The following is a 20,680-nucleotide window of genomic DNA, read 5'->3' on the forward strand; positions in this document are numbered from 1 at the left end:
AAGATCTTTCCCAATAACTTTTTATCTGTTATATTGTTTCCCTTGTACCACAATGAAGTCTCTGATCAATTCCCTTACTTTCTGACTTGTGAATATGCAGAGGCTGCATATAATTTATGCATTGGTATGAGAAGTATAAAGGATGATAGTATGTACAGATTTAAATATGTTGGAGAATTCAGCTTTTGTATTTTTTTTTTAAAGGTCTCTCTCTTCTCTTTAAAAAAAAAAAAAAAAAAAAAGTCGCCTGAAAACCTGGAGATAAAAATTGACCTAAAAATAAACAACGAAAAATCACTAAGTTTCATAATTAAACACTAATAAGGTTATATATTAATAATGAATTTTATAAAACATTTCAACATAAATGATTATATAATTAATTCAGCCAAATCCAATTAATATAGGCTTATTAAACAAGTTATTCAAATTGATCAACAGTAGCAATGAGGAAAGAACAATCCCTTACACTAAGTTCTTCAATTTTCAGTTGCATTATTTAATAATGGTCACCATAATTGTTTATTCAAGTCCATTTTAATACAACTTAGGAACATTTTAAATGCACTTCTTTTCTCAGTATGTCTCGTATCACTGCATCCCTCAAACACACAGACAACAATCCTATTAGCATTTTGATTTTTACTTGTTCTCTCTAGTAAAGAGTAATAAAAATTAAATTCTTTTAAAAAACCTCAACTTTAAATTTTGTAATTATATTTTGATTAGACTCTAGCAAAACTAATTTGAACTGAGATAACAGATAATAAAATAATAGGTGGTCAATACACCAGGCACTGCACTAAAGTGTATCACATACAACTATCTTATGTAAACCTCACAACATTATAATATTAGCCCCATCTTAAAGTTGAAGAAAGTGAGGCTGAAGAATATTTAGAAGATTTCAATTAACAGATCCAAAATTAAAATCCAGGTCTATAAGACCCCCAAATCCATGCATCTCCTTTCCTTTTATGTCTTCTATGCAAAGTACCTTTCCAAATTGAAGACTGTTACTATCCAAATGTATGGCAGGAGGAGGCCAGACTGCATTAGGATGCTGGTGTCAAAATAATTTATATAAATGAATTGATTATAATAATGGCCATAGCAGGAATGATGGGGGAAAAATAAAGGTAGATTTCTCTATGATTTGACTTTTAAGATCTGGATATCCTGTAAGTATCTTAACTATAAAGGATATAAACATAAAAGGCAAGTAATATTGGTATATCCATTTTGCATAAAATTGCCTTTATTTAAAATTTTAACATCAACTATGATGTTGAATAACAGTTATAAATCTAAAAACTGCTCAATATATAGAAATGAACAGGAAGCCATACTTACAATAGCCTTGAGCAGAAACCATGCCAAGAGACAGAGAGGACATATTAGTATGAAGCAAACACAGCAGCCAATAGAAGGAACGATTTAGTAATTCATGAACAGAAGTAAAAGATATGAATTTTTTTTCAGAAATGTACATTTTTCTTTCTTCTATGTTCTCCTCATCCTGTCTTGTTCTCTGGAGTTTTATATACTGTGGCTAGCTCAAATTATCCATATGACTGGATATAACAATGCTTTTCTGCTTCCATGCTAAAAACAAATGACATAAAAATAATAATAAAAATATGCAAACCATCCTACTCTGACTTAAGGTCACATGAAAGAACTGTGTTTGTGATAACAGAAACAGGCGGAAACTATGCTGTTGTTCCTCAGAGGGGACCAATTCCATCTGGCAGGTTGCTCTATGTGATACACATTCCTGAGATGCAACACTGTGAGTTAGTGAAGAGAAATATAAGGCAAACATCAAGTGTACAGGGGCAAAGTATCACATACTCTTTATTTCTCCAAGCCATTTGAAGGCAGAGTTTTAAAACAGAAATAGTTTTCCAGTTGAATCTTTTCTACACACAGAAGAGAGCTTAGAGGAAATTTTTGCTTAATTTAAAGCAAGACATCTCATTAGGCAGTCAAATCAATCAATCAATCAATTTATGCAAATAGTATTTGGTAGGGCTGGCATTTCAATTCTGAAATATGTTCTCTTAAAGTAATGGCCCACAGCATATTTAATTAGATTTGATTATCACAGTGATACCTAACCAGGCTATGCCAAGTTATTTTTAAACAATAAACTCCCTTACTTATGGTTTACAATGGTCATCATCAGAACACTAAAGTTTAGCTGATACTGATAGTTCACCAAATTTACTTTGTTTATGACAGGCCCTTCTTCTCCCTACCAAAACAAAAATACAGAAAAGTCTCCTTTAAGTTTTAGAGACCAGAAAAAAATTTACATTTATCCCAGTTTAAGAGACCTAGAGATGTCAATGAATAGAAAATGTTACAACCTGTGGTTCATTTCAAAGATTTCTTAATTAGGCTCAATACTGTTTTAGTACACTAATGATTTGCAATTTGTGATCTAGCATTCTGGATAAAAACATACCTCTTTTAAAAGCATGACATTGGGCTGGGGTTAGGGCTCAGTGGCATAGTGCTGGGTTCAATCCCCCACACACCCCACTTCAGTAAGTATGACATTTCAAACTAGTTCCATTTTGATAAAGCTATAATTTAAACACTAGTGACAATGAAAGAAGTTGGAAATCAATTTGGGAAACAAAGATGACTACACCAAGACAATAGTTGAGGAATAAACTAAAATCACCAATTAGAAAGAAGGGCATGTGTTGTCAGTCTAAACTAAGTGTATATAGAGAAACTGATTAAGTCCCTCTGGAGCATTCAATACTTAGTATTCTCAGATTTTAAGTATTTACTTAACTCCCTCTCTTTGATTCCTTTTGTTTTAATACCCTCTTATGTTAATAAGGGTGAGTGGCTGAATCTATACTTTTGAATTGATCCCCCAAAATGACTATCAATGGAAACAATCAAGTATACATTCAAGACTAGAAATTACAGCAAATAACACTGGTAACAGGAAAAAAATGAAACAAAACAGCTGGCTGAAGCAAAGACCAATTAAATAAATAAAATTTAGTTTTCCTCTTAACACTGTTTTTTTAATACGTTACAAGCCTTAGCTCTATTGCATACTTCTCATTAAATGGAAAAGACTTGCCAATCATAATCTATTCAGTGTTTCTTTCTCTCTTTTTTCTTTTCTTTGGTATTGGGGATTAAACCCAGGGGCACTTTACCACTGAACTACATCCCCTGCACTTTTTATTTTTAATTTTGAGACAGGGTATTGCTAAGTTGCTAAGTCTGGCTTTGAACTTGCAATCCTCCTGTCTTAGCCTCCTGGGTGACTAGAATTACAGGCATATGCTACTACACCCAGCTATAGCTTTGCTTTTTCTAGAGAATAATTAACTACTCTGTGTTACTGAAGCACTGTGATATACAGTTAGCATGAGGAGGTGAAGAAAGACATCCTTTTTGGCTCAACACATATTCAATAGGAAATGTGTCAATTATGTAGGCAGAGAGATTCAATATGCAGAATGCTAAAGGAATATTTAAAGTGGGATCAGTGGTGCACACCTGTAATCCCAGCTCCTCTGGAATCTGAAGCAGGAGGATAGGATTGCAAGTTCATCACAGGCAACAGGGTACTATCCTATCTTAAAAGAGGTAGGAGGGATTCACAAATTCAGGGAAAATGGACTTCTAGGGATGGCATTATTTTCTTCCATATCTAATTTACATTAAAATTTTTACTTGGAAAAAAAAAAAAAAAAATATATATATATATATATATATATTGACAAGAGGGAAAAACCCTATTCTTGACATCTGAATGCTGAATTGAGCACATTTAAAACAAAGTCTCAATTAATTCCTTATTTGTTAACTAGAAATAAACTAATTCTAAGCAGAGTAAATCTGAAACAGATAATTAAGTACTATCTAGTCTTTTTCATAAGGAAAGTTAGTAAAAAGAGTAACAGATTCTTTTCCATAACCAATATACTGCAAAATTATTTTGAGAGAGAACATAAGGTATACAACTTTTCTCAACTTTGTGAAACTTTTGGACTATGGCTGGTATATATTAAAACTTACATCTTCTGCTTTTGAGCCTTGATCTTGTAAAGATTTCTGCAGTTCTTCAACTTGTGACTGTACTTCTAGAAGTCTTTGATTCACAAGCCTACAAATCAAACGTACATTAATTTTCTAAGTATAGATTTATTAATGCTTCTGTTCCTTTGGTTGTTATATTGGTTATACAGAAAGTATTATTAGCAAACTAAAACAAACATTATGGTAGTAGTACATAGTAGTTTAGTTGCAGTCTCATGTCATTAGCAGAGCTTACTTTTCACATTCTTTTTTCTATTGCTTGAATTTTTTTCTTTTGGGCAAAACATATAACCACTGAACTACATCCCCTGCACTAACCTATTTATATTAAGTTGAATAAATATACTAGCAAAACAATTACCCAGAAGTTAATATAGATAAATTTTAAAAAACTAAAAGAAGAAAAAGAAGAGTATTGGAAGGGTATATTAAATTTATTACAATCCATGGTGCCTCCAGTACCACAGCAGCGAAGTGACTTGTCTCAGGTATATAGCTGGTTATCACAGTGCCAGTTGTCTGAATGCCTGAGGCCTGTTCTCCTGGTTTGAGGATGTCACAGTCTTACCAGAACAGGAGCTCCAGTAGTCAGGACAGCTGAAGCTTATGCTGCTGTTGCTTTCTTTTTAAAAGCTCTTTAAGGATTTTCATTTTGAGTTCCCTGGGAAGTCTAGAAGGTGGCCATTCTGGAAGTTCCTCCCTGGGAAGTCTAGAAGGTGGCCATTCTGGAAGTTCTCACTCAGTTTATATCACCTTGGGCATATGACCTGGCTTTCCCGAGCCTGTTCCTTATCTACAAAGTTTGATAAGAACTTACTACCTCACAGTGTTTCCGAGGTGCTTAAATTTCTAGGATGATTTCTAACACAGTATTTTTGGTAGACACTTTTTTTGAAGCTGAAGTGCTAATGTATATTTATTTATCTGAAATTCACTTCGGTATGCTTATAAAGTACCAGGTACTGTTATCAGCACTAACATGAAAATATCTCTTCACTCAAGGAATGTACAGTGTGGTAGAGATAAAAAGGTAAACAAAGGGCTGGGATTGTGGCTCAGCGGTAGAGTACTTGCCTAGCATGTACAAGGCCCTGGGTTTGATCCTCAGCACCACATAAAAATAAATAAATAAAGATACTGTGTCCAGCTACAACTAAAAAATTTAAAAAAGGTAAACAAATAAAATACAATGAAATAAATACTTCAAAATGGTGTATAGAAATATACAAAAGAAATGATGACTATTTAAAAAGAATTCCATGGAGTAATTAAGGTATGTTTGATATAAATTAAGATTAGAACAATAAATAAAATGCCCAAGTGATTAAGGGTGGGAAGGGGATTTGAGACAGTATGTCCAACAAAAGCATCAAAAAATGAACCTGGCACAGTGGTGTACACCTGTAATCCCAGCTACTCAAAAGGCCGAGGCAGGAGTTCCACAAGTTTGAGGTCTGCCTGGACAACTTAGCAAGACTCTTAAGACCCTTCTCAAAATAAAAAATATAAAAACAAAAAACAAAAAATCAGGGTACAGTGTTCAGAAATGGTAGAACTAAAAAATAAGTTTGTAGAGGAAGAATGAAACTAGAGGAGAAAAAGAGTATATCAGATACAATCTGCTCCTTTGGCATTTGTATAAAATGCCAAGTATATGAAACTTATAATGAACAAAGCTAAAATTTGGCTGAAATTGAAATAACCCAAACAAATTTTCATAATGCTGATTCCAGGGCTTCATAAATTATCTAGTTCAATGTGATGCATGCTTCAGTAGACAAGTTTGGTTCCCTAGGTCTTGGGTGACACTGAAGGATTTCAAGAAGGGGAAAATATAATCAGATAGCATTTAAAAAGATCACATTGGTTTTAGAGTAGAGATGTTATTTAAAAGGTCAAAGATAGGCCTGAAAACTAGGAGAAGATTATTATAATTATTAGTACTAAATATGCCTATTACTACTAAATATGCCTGAAATCCAAGGGAAGAGAAGAGGAAATATTTGGAGAAATGGCAAAAGAATACAGGAATCAAAAATAACACTTAGGATTTTGAAATTTACCGAGAAAGGAAAGACAGAAAGAACAATTTGAAAAAAGAAATATAAAGCATCTGATTTTGTATTTGTTGAAAATGTGCCTAGGAAAGTCTGTCAAACAGTAATATACCTGAACCTTAAGTATAGAGAAAAGTTCCAAGTTGAGCATGCACACTTGAGAGCCATCTGAGGTTAACTAAAATCATAAATGGCAATGTCTAGAAAGCATGTGAAATACAGTAGTAATGAGGAGAAAAGATGTCCAATGGCAGATCGGCCAAGGGATGGGGGAAAAACAACTTTACTGTGAAGAAAAAAAAGTTTGGAGGAGAAGGAAATAAGCATCACTGAATATAGAGATGAGAAAAGATAATGTCTTGAATATTCCTACTGGATTAGTCATTTAAAAATGATTAGTTATTTTAGTAAAAAATAATATAGTGAAATGGGAGTAGAAGCCAGATTGTCTCAAATTAAGGATAAAAGAGAGCAGTGAATTTTTAGAATCAAAACAGTCAGAAACTTTGTTAAAATTATTTTCATCAAGAGGTTTTAAGAAATCAAATTATCTGAAAATCTAAATTCAACACAAGTTCATAAATACATGACCAATACACTGTAATTCTGTTCAATCTTTTCAGAAAGCATTTGGGAAAAATGTTTCAAACTATAAGATGATTTCAACTTTCATCTTAGCCGCTTTTGAGATTATTTCATTAATTAACATTGTAAGCCTACTAGGTAGAGATCATTGTAAATGTCATAAAGTATAATCAGTCTGTACCAACATGTTCCTTGGGGGATTTGAAAACAATGTAAATGCCCAGCAATGAGATGGACAAGTACATATAACTGTTAACATATGAAGCATGTGAGCAAACAAATATATATGAAAAAGATTATCTGTTAAAAAAAAGAATTATAATGCCTACTTCACTCATGGAGTTGTCTAGAGGATGAATTGAGATAACATATGCAGTATGTTAGACACAGTACTGGCACAAAGCAGATATTCTATAAATGTGAATTGTTTCTACCTTCTCTTTCTTCCTTCAGGAATTTAATTAACATTTTAATTGAAGTCTAACTACTGAATACAAAGATATCAAGGTAGTATGGAAGACAGGCTGAGCTTCAAAATTTTCTCTGAGAAGTAGGGAAACATGATCATGGGTACGTTGAGAAAGTTCTCTGAGCAATTTTGTTATGGCTCCACTCTCAATCTTTTATCACTCTTCTAATATTGTTTCATCAATAACAGAACTACAGATTTAAAAAAAAAAGTGACTCACTGGAAAGGACTTTGGAGGCCTACTACAAACATGGCCTACTAATAACTGACATATGGGGTGGCTAACCAATTATATTTAAGGTTAAAAGACTCGGTGGGGACTCTAGTCTAAGCCACTGGGTGGCCAAGGCACACATGGCCACTCTCAATAGTTTTTCAAACATAGCCCTATGAATGATGCAGAGTGGCTGAGGGCTGGGTCCCCAGGACACTGTGTATGGGGTCTGCTCCGCTTTTGTGCATAAGTTCAGAGAAACATGAATGGATAAGACCAGAAAATGGTACTGAAACAGTGGGAATCAGCGATTTTGCACTGGGAAGGCAGCTCTGGGAAATGTTTACTGTAGTCTGCTTGAAGTTGGGACAAAAATTGATAAAACAAGATGAGTTTGGTGTTTTGGAAATAGTGAAAACTGCCAGTGAACTCTGTTCTCCTCTATCAGAAATAACTGAAATTAATGAGCCATGTGCAGAAAATCCAGGGCTTATAAACAAACCTTGTTATGAAGATGGTTGGCTGATAAAGATGACACTGAGTGACCGTTCAGAACTAGATACTAGCGAGTGAATAAGAATATGAGAAATATGTAAAATCTATTGAGGAGTAAATGGCACATTTAAATAAACTAGCGTGAAATAACAAGTAAACAAGACACAATGGGACTAACCTTAGGTTCCTGTTGCCAATCTATTACAAGATCAAGGTAGAGATAAGGTAAATATTTATAAACTCAGGAAGAACAAATTTAGGTTGATTTACAGAGGAGGAAAGGAGGACAGGAAAGAGAGTAAATGTTCTACAAAAACAGTAGAAGATAAAGTGGCAAGAAGGTGGGTATAGGTTAGGTACAAGGACTGCAAAGCCAGGAAGCCAGAGTCTGAGCCCAAGTTCCCTCTTCTGTAAAACTTACGTTAAAATAAGAAAGAACATGTCTAAAACACTTAGCCCAATGTTTGGAAAAAAGAGTTGCTTAATAAATATTAGTTGTTATAATCACAGATCACTGGTGATCATAATCTAAAGGTAGGTTGTCATCAGTTTTGTAATTTAAGAAACAAATATAACACTAAGTTGTAAACAGCAGCAAGCTGTTTTCTATAATCCCTCCTACACCTACTGCATTTTCTACTTTTTCTAATACTTTTTAAAAAACACTAATTTTCTATGTTCCTAAGAATTGATGTAAAAATGCTTTCCTTCCATTTGTATTTAATGTTAGGTGTTCTTATAATCACTCTGGCATTTATGCCAATGTATACTGTTTGCTGATTCTGCTTTGGTAGATTTAACTTTTAAAGCTATAGGAAGAAGGGTAGGATATATAAAACTGTCATAACAATTATGACTCGCAAGATTGACTCTCACTTACAAAAGGCCAAAGCAATCAGGCATAATAAAGAATCTGCAATATCAGGCAAACTATGAAATTATATAAATTATATAATAAAAATGAAAAGTCTCCCTAAAGACAGAATATTACATCAGTAAGAAAAAGGAAAATATTATGTTTATTATTTAAGAAACATTTCCCAAAAGAATCTAAAGACAGTTACAACAAAAATATAAAAGTAACCTTTGTTAAAGGAAACTGCTCATTTTAATGTAACCAAAAACTTACAAGTTCTCAGAAAAGTGATTTTCTTGTTAAATTTACAGATTCTAAATTCTCAAAATAACTGAACTGCTCATAAGAGAAATGACTTTCTTTTAGTGTCACAATAAATACCAGATTATAAAAAATAATGCTTTGTCAATTCAACTCCATGCCAATGGATCCTCTGAAACCATCAGCCCATGAAAACAATAAACTTTATTACCCTGATTATGAAATAGGAATTGAAATTGTTGCAAAAGGCTAAACTAAATGATTAGTTTTCTTTCTTTTTTACTTTAACTAGTGATTAGAAAGGGTAAATGGTAGAGCTTTAGTATCATTTTGCTTGAAAAAAAAAATCAAGAAGATAATGCTAACAGAAAGATATACAATACTTTCTGGCAAGTCTAAGTGGAGAAATAAAGTATTTTTCAAAGGCAATATAGTAGCATTTGACTCTTTTTCAAATTACAATTCCAAATTCTCTTTGTTTAAGGGAATCAAAAATAAGGCAAATAGGGAGTGCCTATGGCTGGATGCTGCCACCTATATATACTCTACCTGTTCTCTGTCTCCAGTTCATTCTTGCGTAGATTTGCGTCATCTAAAAGGCTCTGCAATAAGGCAATTTTTTCATTGTCTGAACCCTCTTGATTAATTTTTAGCATTCTATTCTCATGCTGAAGACGAATAAGTTTCTCCCTGAATGAACAAAACGAAAACTGATTACCTGGTACATTAATACAATATAGGTATAAAAAATCTACTCATGTATAGTTACAGACTCAATACACATAAGTGAAAAAGTACCTGCAATGAATGTAGCTTCTTTCTAACTGTTAAGGCATTCCATTTCAGGTTTTAAATTATTTTCTTTTAATTAATTTATTCTTTTTTATTTATATATGACAGCAGAATGCATTACAATTCTTACTATACATATAGAGTACAATTTTTCATATCTCTGGTTGTATACAAAGCATATTCACACCAATTTGTGTCTTCATACGTGTTCTTTGGATGATAATGATCATCACATTCCACCATCATTTCTTAAATTCTTTATACAAGGAATAATCTGAAGATAATAATCTCTGCATATCATGACTTATAATGAAGGCATTTTAAAATCCTGTTTCCCTTCTGATTTAAATATTTAAGCTGTGAATAAATTTATGTTTTCTTGTTCTTTGGTTCTCATAAGAAAACATGACCTCTAAAGCCAAGCTCTTACATTACCAATCATTTGGAGGACTGTTTTCAAGAAATTCAGCACACCCAATCCTAGAGATATGTAAAAGTGTAGTCTTCTAACAAGGTGAATTATTAGAGTCAGATTACTAGATTACATTGCTTTGCATTCATTCTTGTGCCAAGCCAAAGCTTACATAGAGGAATGTTAAAAGCAACAGTCACACTGAACTGGTAACCACATTTATTACAGAGCTGATATAATTAAATATTTATTCATATGAAAATGTTCTTTAAATATATAATTCATTTCTTCTTTATACAGGGTCTTCTTTAGACGGGCCCATGAAGAGAGTGCTTTCAGATACCAAATCCTATAAAAAGCTGTGCTTCTAATGAAAAACAAATCAAAATGAGAAACATACATATTAAAACCAGCTCTTATTTTGTAAACACCATAAATCTTCTCAAGTACTTTTACTTTTGCTACCCAAAAGATGAATCAAACTTGCAACTCAATAGTTCGCTGTTTTTAAGTCCTTTGGGTACACAGCCACATCAATGTTTAAAGCAGCACAGTTCACAATAGCTAAACTGTGGAACCAACCAAGATGCCCTTATATACACAATGGAATATTACTCATCAATAAAAGAGAATAAAATCATGGCATTTGCAGGTAAATGGATGGAGTTAGAGAAGATAATGTTAAGTGAAGTTAGCCAATCCCAAAAAACGAAATGCCAAATGTATTCTTTGATATAAGAAGGCTGATTCATAGTGGCATAGGGAGTGGGAGCATGGGAGGAATAGATGTACTCTAGATAGGGAAGAGGGGTTGGAGGGGAGGGAAGCGGATATGGGGTTATAAATGATGGTGGAATGTGATGATCATTATTATCCAAAGTACATGTATGAAGACACAAACTGGTGTGAATATACTTTGTATACTACCAGAGATGTGAAAAATTGTGCTCTATATGTGTAATAAGAATTGTAATGCATTCCGCTGTCATATATAAATAAAAAAAAAAAACCTTGCAACTCAATTCAAGAAATCATATAGAATGTGAAATATTTTGTATATGGACAGCAATAACTTTGTATTTTTCAATTACAAAGTACACACCTTCATTGTAGGGAATAAAAGATAAAAGAAAATATAACTCTCTTTAACTCTCTGATGCAAAAGAACTATTGTTTAAATATAGCTTTCTATATGTGTATACATACAGTACACATTGCTTAAAAAATGGTATCACACAACACACATTGCACTCATAGCTGCTATTTACAGTTAAAAGTTCATAATCTTTATTATTAACTACACTTTAATAAATTTTTATTTTTTTATTTTTATGTGGTGCTGAGGAATGAACCCAGGGCCTCACATGTGCTAGAAGAGCGCTCTACCGCTGAGCCACCATCCCAGCCCCACTTTAATAAATTTTAAGTGACATACTGTTAAAATATATAAGTGAATCAGTTATTTCATTAAAGTCCAATTATGGGCAGATTATCAATTGAGTTTTAACATTTTAATAGGATATACCTTTGTGTACAAAAAATTTCCTTAGGATTAATTCTCAGAAGTGTTATTTTTCAGTTAAAAGATAAGCACACTTTTAGATGAGACATTTTGTTAATTTGCTTAAAAAAAAATTATTCTACTTTAATCTTTTCCCCTACTTTGAGTATTCCAATTTCTCACTCAACATCAATAAAAAGTACGAAATAATATCCCACTGTCTATGACTTAAGTTGCAAACTTTTCATCACTGCTAATCATTTCATTTTTTTTGACAGTTCTCTGGACATACAGCATATTCTAATTTGTATCTAGTAATATGCAAAAAAAAAAAAAAAACCTTGTCAAATCTTTATAATTATTCTTTTCTTAGAGAGCCACTGTAAAAAATTTTGAGGGGACATAGACTTTTATAAATGTTTTTAAATAATAAGTATTCATCCATTCAACTAATTTTATTGGTTCAATTATAATGTAACATATTAGGAAGCAATAAAGATATCTCCAGACATGATGTTGAATTATACTTCTTTTGTTTGTACTTCTTAAATTAAAAAATCATTTATTCAATGAGTACTTACTTCAACTTTTACAGTTTATAAAACTTTTACACAACCATTATTCCACTTAATAATTCCAAAGATTTTTTTTCTTTTTTTTTCAGTACTAGGAATTGAACATAGGGGCCCTCCACCATTTAGGTATACCCCCAGCCCTTTTTTACTTTGAGGAAGCATCTCAATAAGTTGCCCAGGCTAGTCTCAAATTAGCCATCATCCTGCTTCAACCTCCTAAGTAGCTGGGATTACAGTTGTATGCCACACACCTACCCCTGAAGCATCAAGGTCAGCGTCCATTTTAAAAAGGAGCAAATAGGCCCAGAAAAGGTAAAAGCATTTTCCTTCTGGAAACTGAAGACTTCCCCCAAACCCATTTCTCATTCATATATATATGCTAAGTTAAATGGAATTTTAAAAAATGCTTTGGCTAAATAAGAAGTATTATTACTGAGGGAAGAGTATTTAGAGATAGGGAGATGTTTCCTCCTCTCTATAGCACTGTATCTTTCCCAGACCATTCCAAGTGGTTAGTAGATAAAACCTTAAAATTATTTTGCAGGCTGATAGCTAAGCATAACCTTTGTCTTTGGCCAAATATTTTCATTGCTAAATGTTTGTTGAGGGTATTAGTTTACTTTGTGTGAAAGATTGTCCTACTGAAATGAGAAGATCAGTTATCTGTTAGGCCAGTTGAAGAAAGCTTCTAACATGCTGAAAACATAAAAATTTAATACTGAATTCAAGTTCAAAGTATTAGTAATAAAAAAGAACTGGTTCTCTTTACACTTTAAAGGAATCATTTTTCTCCACAAATATTATGCAGTGTGACTGTGAACATCATAATCTCCTTACCTGATTTCAGGAGTAATAATCTCTGCTGCGAGGCTATCTGAAGATTCTTGACTGCCCAGAGGCATTAATCCTATAAACACAGATGCAAATACAAGGTTAACAGAAAGCACAACTACATCCTTTAGTTAAGTAATACAAACTTTAGAGGAAACTCTATCTTGAGCATTAATTTTAACAGATAAAATCACCATTTTCTCAAGTACAAGATCTCACTGTAGTAGTCTTACAGTATTTTACTATTTTAAGTATACAACTATGTAGCATTAAGTATATTCACAATATATAGTCAATACCAGTGCCTATTTTCAAAACTTTTGTATCACTCAAATCAGAAATTCTATAGACATTAGGCAATAACTCTCCATTCCTTCCTTTCCTGGTCCCTGGTAACCTCTATTCTACTTTCTGTCTCAGTAATTTGCCCAGTCTAAATACCCCATATAAGTAGAATCATACAATATTTGTCTTTGGCTTACTTAAAACAATGTTTTAAAGATTCATTCATATTTTGGCATGTATCAGAATTTCCTTCCTTTTGTAGCCAAATAATATTCCTATGTATACAAATGCATTTTGTTTATCCATCAACAGACACTAGCCTTGCTTTCACCTTTTGATGACTGTGAATGCTGCTGCTATGAAAATTTGTGCACAAGCATCTGGTTAGTCCACCATTTTCAATTCTTTTGGGTATACACTTAGGAATGGAACTGCTAAATCATACAGTAATTTTATGTTTAACTTTCTCAAGAGCCAACAAACTGGTTTCTACAGCACTGATCATTCCTACCAGCAATGTATAAGAGTTCCAATTCTCCGTATCTTCATCAGCACTTTTTTCTTTTCTTTTCTTTTTTTTTTTTTTTTTAGGGTGAGTAAGAGTATTAGCTACCTTAACTGGTATTAAGTGGTTGTGGTTTTGTTTTGTATGAGGTGTTGGGGATCAAACCCAAGTCTTCACACATGTCAAGTAAGTGCTACTCAAGGCCTGGCATATACATGCTAGGCAGGTATATGAAATATAACCCTAACCTATTTTTTGCTTTGAGACAGAGTCTCCTAAATTGCTCTAGTCACTCCTGAACTTGTAATCCCATTGCCTCAATCTCCTAAGTAGATGGGATTACAGGCCTGTACCACCATGCCTGGCTGTGTTTTGTGTTTATTGCTATTGATTTATAGAATCTTTGTATATCCTAAATATTAATTCCTTACCAAATAGATGATTTGCAAATATTTTCTCCTATTTTATGGTTAATTTCAGTTGCTTAATGGTGTCCTTTGATGAAGAAAAGTTTTCAATTTTGACAAAAGTCCTATGCTTTTCTTTTGTTGCCTATGCTTTTGCTATTATTAATTCCAGAGAATCACTGCCAAATTCAATGTCATCAAGATATTCCTCTAAACATTTAATTTTCTCTTAAAATTCTTTTCTCTCCACCCTTTATCTAATTGCCCAAGTTAGGAATTCTAGTACTTTAATAAATAGAATTGATGATAGTGGGCATCTTTGTCTTATTCCTGATCTTGGAGGAAAAGCTTTAGTTTTTGCCATTGAATATGATGTTAGCTACAGGTTTTGTTTTATTATTTTTTTAAGTTGTAGTTGAACACAATATCTTTGTTTTATTTATTTATTTTTATGTGGTGCTGAGGGTTGAACCCAGTACCTCACATGTGCTAGGCGAGCGCTCTACTGCAGAGTCCCAGCCCCAGCTACAGGTTTTTCGTATTTTTAAATATCATATTGAGGAAATTTTCTTCTCTTCCTAGTTATACTGAGATTTTAACATTATAAGTGGATGTTGGGTTTTGTAAAATGCTTTTTCTGAGCCAGGTATGGTAGCATATGCCTATAATCTCAGCTGAGAATATACTCAGGAGGCGAAGCAAGTGGATTGCAATTTCAAGGCCAATCTGGGCAATTGAGCAAGACTTTATCTCATGATGAAATAAAAGAACTGGGAGTGCACCTCAGTGACAGAGTGCTTGCCTAACATGTGCAAGGCCCTGGGTAAATCCCATTACCATAAGTATATACACACATAAAGGCCTTTTCTGCATCTACTTACATGATGGTGAACAGTTGTTTTTCCCTTCATTTTGTTAATGTGGTAAATTACTTTGATTGCTATGTCTTTTGAGGGGGGGGTGAGGACTGGGAATTGAACTGGGTAGCAACTCAATTACTGAGCCACATCCCCAGCCTTATTTTGTATTTTATTTAGAGACAGGGTCTCAGTGAGTTGCTTAGCTGTTGCTAAGGCTGGCTTTGAACTTGTGATCCTCCTGTTAATTTTAGGATCAGCTTGTCAATTTTTACAAAAAAGTCCACTGGAGATTATTTTATTGGGATTGCACTGAATCCTTGGATCAATGTAAGGAAAGCTGTAATCTTAACTGTATTGAATCTTTTAATATCTGAATATGAGAGACCTCTTCATTTATTTAGACCTTATTTTAATTTATGTAGCAATGCTTTATAGTTTTCAGTGTACAAGTCCTGCATTTCTTTCTTAAACTTATTCCTAAGCATTTTATTTCATTTTTTTTCTCTTCTTTTTGTGGATTGGACCAAGAAGCATTCTGCCTCTGAGCTACACCTTCAGCCCTTATTCAAATTTTATTTTAATACAAATTTTATTTTGTGATCTTCCTGCTTCAGCCATCTGAGTTGCAGGAACTGCTGGGGTTATAGGCATACACCACTGTGCTTGGCACTTTTTTCCTTTTTCTCTTTTGCAGTTCTGGAAAACTGAACCCAGGGCCTCACATATGCTAGGCAAGTGCTGTACCACTGAGTTATACCTCTAGCCCTGAATGTCATTTCTTTTTCATATCACTCTAATTTTACTTTCAGAATATTCACTGGTAGTATACAGAAATACACTGATCTCATTTCTTTCTTTCTTTCTTTTTTTTTTTTTTTTTTTTTGGTACCAGGGATTGAATCCAGGAGCACTTAACCATTTGAGCCACATCCCTAGCCCTTAAAAAAAAAATATATATATATATATATTTTGAGGCAGGGCCTTGCTAAGTTGCTGAGGCTGGCTTTCAACTTGCAATCCTCTTGCCTCCCAAGCCACTGGCATTCCACACCAGATTTACATTTTTCAAAATTTTCCATCTTAGATGTTTTCTATTTCATTCTTTTGCCATACTACACTTGCTAGAAACTCTCACACCACACTGAATGGAAGTGATGAGAGTGAACATCCTGGCATTAATTCGAGGGGAAAAAATTCAGTCTCTCATCATTAAGTATGTGGTATATGAGGTTAGCTGTAGGTTTTTCATGGGTACCCTTTAGTAGGCTGAGTAACTTTCATTCTGTTTTTAGTTTGCTGAGAGACTATCAAGAATGCTGTCCCCTACTTGTTTTTTAATATTTATTTTTTAGTTGTAGTTGTACACAATATCTTTATTTATTTATTTTTATGTGGTGCTGAGGATCGAACCCAGGGACCCCACACTTGATAGGCGAGCGCTGTACCGCTGAGCCACAACCCCAGCCCTGTCCCCTTCTTTTTTAACTTACTGATGGAACATACACATCTCTTCATGTCAGGCAAGTACAAGATTTGCCTTATTATTATTATTATTTTTTTTTCTGTACCAGGGATTGAATTCAGGGGCACTTAACCCTTAGCCACATCCCCAGCACTGTTTTTGTATTTTATTTAAAGACAGTGTCTCATTGAGTTGCTTAGCACCTTGTTAAATTGCTGAGGCTGGCTTTGAACTCAGGATCCTCCTGCCTCAGCCTCCCAAACCGCTGAGACTACAGGCATGCACCACCATGCCCAGATTCTTTATTCTTTTTAATGGCTCCACAGTACACGGCCAAATGAGAATGCCATTTCTACATTGCTGAATTTTTAGGTTGTTTTTAAAGTTCACTGTGAGAAACAATGCCTTAAGCCATATTAAGGTAATTTTCTAGAGTAAAATCGTTAGGTCAAAGGGTATGTATATAAAGAAGGTAAAAATATACAGGTTGTTAGGTAGCAAACAGAAACATGAGAGTTTACATGAGATAGTCTACCTTTTCTTGATGATACAGGAGCTGAGAATAAAAAGGTTAAAGTTCAGGTTAGAGTCAAAATTTTAGAAAAATTCAAGCAGAGTTGATTAGAGACAAGTGAAAAAACTGCCAGGCAGGCAATGAAGATCCAATTATATAAAAAATGATGAATTTTTGGTGAAGATAATTAAGAAAGATATATTTTTCTTTAGTTGACTTTGGCAATTTGCAATGTGTGTGGGGAGGGGCTTTAGGCTGCCTAAATTAAGGTTTGACAAGCTTGGACTAAAACAAGGTAAGAAGAAAAGAAAGCAGTGATGAGAAAATGGTCAAAATAGTTGATAGGCAGGCTGAATAAGTTGGAAAATGAGGCCAGGTGAGAGAGCTAGTTAAGTGAGACTATAGGAAGCTGAATGCAGTGGAGTATGCCTGTAATCCCAGTGGCTCAGGAGGCTGAGGCACTAACCAACTCAGTGGTGAAGTGCCCCTGAGTTCAATCCCTGGTAAGCCCCCTTCCCCCCAAAAAAGAGAGACTATAGGAGCAGATTAGAAGGTAAAGGAATAAATAAGCAGGTTTTTAGAAGAAATAAGGAATTAAGAAAAAGGGTAGTCATGGGAAAAGAAATATTCCAGTTTTATCTAACTAACAAGCGGGACTGGTTATTAGTGTGGGAGTGAACAAACCAAAGCTATTCAAGTCATCAATCTTTCACAGTCCTCCACTGTCATGCAAGAGCAGTAGAAGAGTGAGCTGAGTGTTGATTCTCTCAAGTGAGGAAGAATAGATTTTGGAGATGTTCCTTAATGGATTAAAATCCATTCCACTTTTCTCAGCAGAGGGAAAACAAACAAACAAATAAAAAACACTGACTCAGAATGTTTGATATACTTTTAAAGAAGACATGAGGAGTTTTTCAGAATGAATTTCCAGGTTAACAAAGATGACTTCCATATTATGTACAACCACAAGAATGGGATCCTAATTGGAATGAGTTGTACTCCATGTATGTATAATATGTCAAAATACATTCTACAGTCATATATATTTAAAAACAACAACAAAGAAGCCCATCTGGAAACACTACATACTAGGTGATTCCAACTCTATGCTACTGAATAAAATAAACCTATGGAGATAGTAAAAAAAGATCAGTAAGATCAGTGGTTGCCCAGGGTTAGTGGGGACTGAATAGGGTGAGGGCAGACATGGAATTTCAGGGCAGCGGAAATACGCTGCATGATACCATAATGGTAGATACATGTCAATATATTTATTCAGACCCATATGAATTAACCCTAATGTTAGTATGAACTCCCAGTGATAAAAAATATACATTCATCATTGAAACAAATGTACTCTGGTGGGGGACATTGTTAATGAGGGAGGCCATGCATGTTTGTGGGCATAGGGTCTATGGGAAATCTGTGTCTTCAATTTTACTGTGATCCTAAAAGTACTCTAAAAATAAAGTCTATTTTAAAGGTATAAAAAAGAGAAATGATTTGACCTAATAAAAACTCAAATGCCAGCAAATTTCTCTAAAAGTTGGCAAGTAAATCTGGTCCCATAACTATAGCCTATTTTCCATAATCTGGGTAAGAGTTTAAAAATTCGTATCAATTTTATTGCCTCGAACCAATTTTTCATTTTTATCTTAAAGTGAACCTAATGTTTTTGGTAATCATCAGAAATAAATCATCTTGTTTGGATTAACAAGATGTTTTACCTTGAGTGGTGAGCTGTCCTTCCTGAGCCTGCACACAACGAAGCTCTTCAATAGTTTCCTTCAGAGAATCCCTTTCTGTTCTTAATCTCTGGAAGGATATATAAACAAGGAAGGTCAGCTTCAAGCTTTATGAATTTATTCATCAGTGGTCTTTGCCTTACCTAATAAAATGATAAACAACAGTGAACCTGGACATGCTTTACATTTTGGTCTTTTATGGAAAGATCATAAAGAAAAAGATTAAAACAATTTTTTTTTCATTTAATAATACTGAATGTCCACTATTGCAAGGCAATATGCAACACACAGTCAAACATAAGAAACAGAGCTATCTACTCCATCCTTAAGTAAAAGGAATTAATTTCTTAACATCCTTTTCATTAAACACAAAAGATCAAAGAATAAAAACTAAGTATTCATAAACCTTGAAAAGCAAAAATATCTTTAAAATATTCAAAACATGCTGAAAAATAAATGTCTTATAAATTAATCACATAGAAAGCAGAAAAACTACACAAATTTACAGAAAGAGCAAAACACTTTAAAAGAGGCAATAGTGGTAGAAAAGATAAATAAATATTAAAAAATTAGAATGGAAGTAAAATAATTCATATTTTATTTTAGATCTATTTCCAAAACAAATGGAATCTTTTTTGAATTTTTTGCAATTTAAAAATAAATAGAATCTCTAATTTTTAAATTCGTGAACAGAAGGAATTAATGTAGTTAAAACACGAATTAAATATAATTGTCTAAATTTATCAGTGGTCAAAATCAAAATGCCTAATATACATACTTACATCCTTTTCCTTTTGAAGACTATCAACTTTTTCTTTTAGCCGCTTATATTCAAAGTCTAATTTATCTGCTTTCTTTGATTCTTCAGATAATCTATTTTGCAGTTCTACTACCTGATACAGAAAGATACCATTAATTTTTATTATTTGAAACATTAGGAATTATCATTATGGGGGCTAAAGGTGTAGCTTACTGGTAAAGCATATGCTTAGCATGTGTGAGATCCTGGGTTTGATCTCCAGAACCCAATCCCCTCCCCACAAAAAAGAAACAACCATTTTCTTCTTCTCCAAGTCTATGAAAACCCCCTCCCCCCATCAATACTCAAATGAATGCATATAACCCAGCAGCTGAACACAATGGAGAAAAACAGAAATGAAAATCTGCCTAGACACTGAATTCCCAAATCAGAATCGTCTAGAGTAACAGTGCTGAAAATTATAAAAGAATCCTCCGGAATTTTCATTTTCAGCAATATAGCTAACTGGATAGTCTAAAATCCTTTTTGAATTGAGGAAAAAACAACAACAAAGAAAAAGAAAGAGAGAAAGAAATGCTGGGGTAGGTATCCAATCACATAGCTAAGATAAAGTGAGAAGTTCATGAAGAAGTTGCCAGTACCAGTTTAATAGGAGTTAAGTGGTTATTAAACTGCTTTGGGCTCTAAAAGGTAGTAAGGTAGTAAAAAGATGGATTAGGACAAAAATTCTTCAGCTGGCAAGATAATCAAGTACTTGGGTTTTAAAAGAGTATGATTTATAAATCTACAATCATAGCCAGTTAATAGATGAATTATGCTTGAATTTTTATTCTTAGCCTTATCTGGGAAAATGTAAAGTAAGCAATTAAAGTGATAGATGAGGGAGTCCCACTACAGGTAAATGGCATTTTATTCAGTAAAATAATAGGTGGAAAGTTTCCAAATCTTAGCAACGATGTGGCCATCGGTACTGAAGACATTTAGAACTCCAAATAAACATGACCAGAAAAGAACCTT

The 20,680-nt window shown here is 33.6% G+C and overlaps 1 protein-coding gene across 7 annotated transcripts in view; it reads right to left on the bottom strand.

Annotated features, from left to right (window-relative positions):
* Hook3 (hook microtubule tethering protein 3) overlaps positions 1 to 20,680 on the bottom strand; it is a 123,524-nt gene that overhangs the window by 25,621 nt on the left and 77,223 nt on the right. For all 7 annotated transcript variants that reach the window (XM_071610155.1, XM_071610156.1, XM_071610154.1 and 4 more), the window contains 5 exons: positions 19,686 to 19,796; positions 18,886 to 18,973; positions 13,132 to 13,201; positions 9,564 to 9,704; positions 4,057 to 4,144 (listed from right to left, as the gene is read on the bottom strand). In XM_071610155.1, the coding sequence (XP_071466256.1) occupies positions 4,057 to 4,144; positions 9,564 to 9,704; positions 13,132 to 13,201; positions 18,886 to 18,973; positions 19,686 to 19,796 (498 nt within the window). The remainder of the gene's footprint in view (positions 1 to 4,056; positions 4,145 to 9,563; positions 9,705 to 13,131; positions 13,202 to 18,885; positions 18,974 to 19,685; positions 19,797 to 20,680) is intronic.

The sequence above is a fragment of the Marmota flaviventris genome, chromosome 3 (assembly GCF_047511675.1).
Source record: "Marmota flaviventris isolate mMarFla1 chromosome 3, mMarFla1.hap1, whole genome shotgun sequence".
NCBI classification, from domain to species: Eukaryota; Metazoa; Chordata; class Mammalia; order Rodentia; family Sciuridae; genus Marmota; species Marmota flaviventris.